Source organism: Montipora foliosa, chromosome 9, assembly GCF_036669935.1.
Source record: "Montipora foliosa isolate CH-2021 chromosome 9, ASM3666993v2, whole genome shotgun sequence".
NCBI lineage: Eukaryota > Metazoa > Cnidaria > Anthozoa > Scleractinia > Acroporidae > Montipora > Montipora foliosa.
The window spans coordinates 12,659,878-12,664,877 of NC_090877.1; the positions used below are offsets into that span (position 1 = coordinate 12,659,878).

The 5,000-nt window shown below is 38.4% G+C and overlaps 1 protein-coding gene across 1 annotated transcript in view; it reads left to right on the forward strand.

Annotated features, from left to right (window-relative positions):
• Positions 1 to 5,000, forward strand: part of LOC137969684 (WD repeat-containing protein 13-like) — a 20,213-nt gene that overhangs the window by 11,200 nt on the left and 4,013 nt on the right. The window contains exons 10-13 of the mRNA XM_068816016.1: positions 203 to 286; positions 562 to 620; positions 1,689 to 1,808; positions 4,377 to 4,495. Of these exons, the coding sequence (XP_068672117.1) occupies positions 203 to 286; positions 562 to 620; positions 1,689 to 1,808; positions 4,377 to 4,495 (382 nt within the window). The remainder of the gene's footprint in view (positions 1 to 202; positions 287 to 561; positions 621 to 1,688; positions 1,809 to 4,376; positions 4,496 to 5,000) is intronic.

Here is a 5,000-nt window from a genome sequence, read left to right on the forward strand (position 1 = left end):
ACTTCTCCCCAGCCTTCTTTGATATTCGCCCACGGGTGCGTAGAAGGGACTCCGGTGGATTATGCGCGCAAGGAAGAAATGTCCAGACCGACTCCTCTATCCTTGATAATTTCATATTATCAATAATATCGTGGATCGAATATTACAATGTCCTGAATGTATTATTATCTGTATGTAACGCCGAATTTTCCCATTTTTGCAGGGTGGGAGTGCCAAGGTGTCAGCCGGTGTCAAGTCCGTGGAGTTTGACTCGTCGGGTGTTTTAGTTTGGGTCGGAGATGAAAAGGTACCAGCCGTGATTCAATTTGTATGATCATTTATGAACATTCGCTGACGGAAGTAAATAAAGAATGCGAAAGAACTAGCGTTCTGCAAAGTTCGTTTCTTGAAAAATCTGCTGCTGCCAAAAAAAAAAACTTTATAAAAGTTATTCAGTATTTTGAACTAGTGACAACAAACGCTGGCCTTACATTGCGGCCCTTGAATTCGCACAGAAAGGCATAATACCTGTATTTCCATACCTTTATATGGGGTATATAACTGTATTTATTTAAATTTCAGGGATCCATTTATTCTTTTTGTTTCGATGTGGCTTCTGGAAGACTCCAAAAAACAAAACGGTACGTGACTGTTTCACGGCTCTGTCCTTCCATTTGGATCTTCACGAAATTCTACAGGGAACGAAAGGTCACTGTTACTCAGTTTTAATTGAAGATTCCATGTTAAAAGATGGGCTATCAACCTGTCACTTTTAGTCGTACGCGCGTCCTAAGGGCAGTAACTTAATTGTTGACTATACTACAAAATTAGAAAAAAAAATATTGGTTTAGACTCATTCCGGTGCTTTAAGATTATTAATTTTGCGATGGCTACGTCGACGAAAACGTCACCCCAAGATATAACTGAAAAATTCATGATCGTAAAGCCCCGGCTATACGTTCAAGTATTGTTATTAAACATTTGTTGGATCAACAACGTTAGAACGTGTAGCATGCATGTTTGATGAAGTTTGTTCACCATTGGAAGAATGTTGTTGGAAGAATGTTTTGATTTCGATCAAACATTTCTCCAACATACAACATATGTTGAAGCGTGTAGCCGCCCTTTCAACAATGTTGTATTGCAAAGACTAACGTGACGTGTTTCCAACAATGCTATATGCGTATCCAACATTGTTTGGGACGTGTCCTTCTAACAATGTTGCAAGGTGTAACCGAGCTTAAGTCTTTTGTGATTATTCCATTTCGTTCGCGTCGCACAATGCGGGCGAAGTATCCTGAAAATAAATTGGTATGAGCGCTTTCAGAGTAAAAATAGGGGCTAAAAGGGGTCACATTGCTAACTTTGTGGTCAAAACCTGTAGAGTACCGCATGCATATGTGCACATTTTTTTCCTCTTTTAGCCAATTATATTTTTGTTTTGTAGCGTTTTCGTCGACAACGCTGTCGTAGATCTTCAAGTCCCTTATAATGCAGTATTAACAGAACTACCAAGCTCGTTCCCAGGGTCTCTCTTAAAACCGCCGGTTACAATATAGACCCTGGGAACGAGGTTGCAGAACATCATGCACCAACAATTTTTCGTGCAACAATGTTTCTACCTTGAAGCCGTATAATATACCATATCATAATATACTGGGTCTATAGCCTTGCTCCGTTCATTGTAACCTGCTTAATTGCGTTCTCAGCATGTCCATAGCGGAAGGCAGTCCTGTAACATCGATCTCATATCGCAGCTGGATGAATCGTGAGGCAAGAGACCCAGTTCTCCTCGTCAATGTCGCTATCAACTTACTTTGTCTCTATGGGTAAGTCATACTGTTCTTATATCTGACGGCATCGATGTGTTTTTCAAATGTGGACACATGATACACCCCGAGGCCGTGATGATACTAGTTGTAGACAGCGGTGAATTCCTCATGGAAACCACATATAAAGAAATTATAAAAAACGACGAGACCTTTTGAGTTTGTAAAACATGCTTCGACAGAAACTTCTGCCATCCTCAGTTCGTCAGAATACAAAGCGATGAAAGCTGAATTTATAAATTCAGCTTCAACACAGCGATGGAGGCTCCTTCGCTTTCTCTTCTGACTAACTGAGGATGGCAGAAGTTTCTGTCGAAACGTGTTTTGCAAACTCAAAGGTTTCGTCGTTTTTTAAACAAATTCTTTACTTGTCTGCTTCTAGCAAAACCATTTGGAAACCACATACAATGATAAGCGTTAGAGCTCAATGAAATTTGCGCATGCGTCTATCAAATGCCGAGATGCAGAATAAAAATTAAAAATTAATGACACTGATTTCGTCACCACAGATAGAGATATCTTATCTGAATGTACCGCTTTCTACAAAAACCTTTATACGTCAAAAAAACCCGACAGCCTCCAGTCTACATTCTTCTCTGAAGTGAACTCCACTTCTTTGTCGAATGAAGAACAAATTTTATGTGAAGGCCCCTTAACTCAAACGGAATGTCTCGAAGCCCTGAAGAAGATGGAGTCCGACAAAACGCCAGGAACAGATGGACTTCCTGCCGAATTTTATAAAGTTTTTTGGAAAGACATTTCTCCTTTTTTAATTTCGGCACTCAACTATGCTTTAGACTCTGGCTGCTTTTCAGTGACGCAAAGACGAGGGGTGATTAAACTAATTCCAAAAAAAGATGCGGAACTGTACTTCATCAAAAATTGGAGACCTATTACCCTTTTGAATACTGACTATAAAATCGCAGCAAAATCTATTGCAAACCGAATTAAACTAGTACTTCCAAACCTTATCAATCATGATCAAACAGGATTCTTGAAAGACAGATTCATAGGCGAAAATATCAGACTTATCGACTCTATTATCCAATACGCCACAGAAAAGAATATCCCGGGCCTATTACTTTTTATTGACTTTGAAAAGGCATTTGATTCTCTCGAATGGTCCTTCATACATGACACACTAAGTTTCTACGGATTTGGTGCTTCATTGATTAACTGGGTGAAAACCCTGTATAGTAATACTGAAAGCTGTATTCTGAATAATGGATGGGCAAGTAATTTTTTTGAGATTCAACGAGGTGTTAGGCAAGGCTGCCCGCTCTCACCTTATTTATTTATCCTATCAGCAGAGGTGCTTGCCATGGCAATTAGAAAAAATACTAATATAAAGGGAATCTCTGTAAATAATGTGGAAATTAATTTAAGTCAGTATGCCGATGACACAACACTTATATTAGACGGGTCACGCGAATCTCTTTTTTCATCCCTCGCAATGCTTGACGATTTCAGCAAAGTCTCTGGCCTCAGACTCAATGATAAGAAAACTGAAGCTCTATGGATCGGCGCAAGTGTTGGAAATGATAAAATTTTGTTATCAGGAAAAGAACTCAAATGGCCAAAAGACAAGGTTAAATCCCTAGGTCTATGTACTTCCTAGGGATTATGCTTTGACAAATACTACTGCTTTGGGTCTGAGGCCAGATATCTCTCAATTCGCACTTCTTATAAATTATTGCTTTCTCTTAGCACGATATCACATATGGCTCGCTAAGACAAAAGAAGGCCATCCAAATCTTACACATTTCATACGCACTTTAAAATCACGATATGAAATAGAAATAAAAAGTGGAGACACAAAGAAATGGAAACCTCTTGCAGGATATATGAGGATCTAATTAATATTAGTATATTTCTTCACCTATCTGTATTTATCTCCTACCCATTAGTTTCTTTCAAATCTCCTGTCAGGTGCATATCTTACATTACCTGTAGTGAACCACATGCCTTTTCCCTGTTTTTGATGCCTCCATAGTGCAACTTCAAGCTGTAATGATATTTATCTATTTTTCTTCTTTTTTTTCTTTGCCCTTTGTCGTCACTGCATGTGTTAGTAGTACTGTCTTCACTGTATTTGTTAGTCGTGTAGATTTGTTAGTCGTTGTAATTCAAACACTGTTAAAATTAGAGTAACATCATGTAAATAGAGCTAGTGCTGTAAGTAGTCAGTGTACTGTTCGTAAGCATTGTATTCTCTTGTATTGTTGCAAATAAAAAAAAAAAAAAGAGATGCAGAATAAAAAAATGAAAACAATAGCGCTACCTCTGGATTCGTTTCCGGGGCGTGGCACCAAGACGACGCACCCATAAATCTATTGACCAATCATCGGCGACTAGTTCTTAACATGCAAATTATTATGTCCCCGTAAAAAAATCTGGCGCTGTAAGTACAAGGCGCGAAAAACGATGACATTCTGGGCGGTGCTTAGCCTGCGAACGCAGACATATAGGCGGTGGTTTAATAGCTTATTGTTATTTCACCGTCCGTTTTGTTTGGGTACATGAGCTGTTTTATTAACGTACTACTCTGTCTTGTGTCATTTACATTAGAGTCGTTGATGACATAGGCAGTTTGAAGTTAAAGAAATCATTCTCCATTGAGCACAAGAGTCGTCATGTAAGGAGTTCATTTTGTCCACTAATGTCGTTCAGACAGGGAGCCTGTGTTGGTAGGTACTTTCTTAACCTCAAGTGATCAAATTGTATCAAAAAAACTAAGCACTAAAACGTCTGAATTCATTAGCTCCAAGTTATTTTTTAGCATTTTTTATTAGATTTTCGAACATTCATAGCTATTCTACAAGGCAGAGCAGTAGGTTATTGTTAAGTATGGTGAAATCAAATTTTGGGAAAAACACGTTTCTTTTTAGTGGAGCAAAAATTTTCGATGAGCTGCCCACCGACATAACGAAAGTCAAAGACATACAGACTTTCTGCCGCCGTGCAAAAGGGTTTTTATTATCGTAATAGTTCTTAGTGGTTTAATTCTTTAACGTATAGTTAGAAAGTTTTTAGTCTATGTACATAAATTGTTGTTTTTAACCTGATGTTATTTATACAGGGCCCCTATGGATACCAGTCTTTAAGCTGAATGGGCTACCCTGTTTAAATAAAGTTTTACTACTACTACCACAACGTGAACAGAGAAACGCCTTAGACTTGAAAAATAAGGAA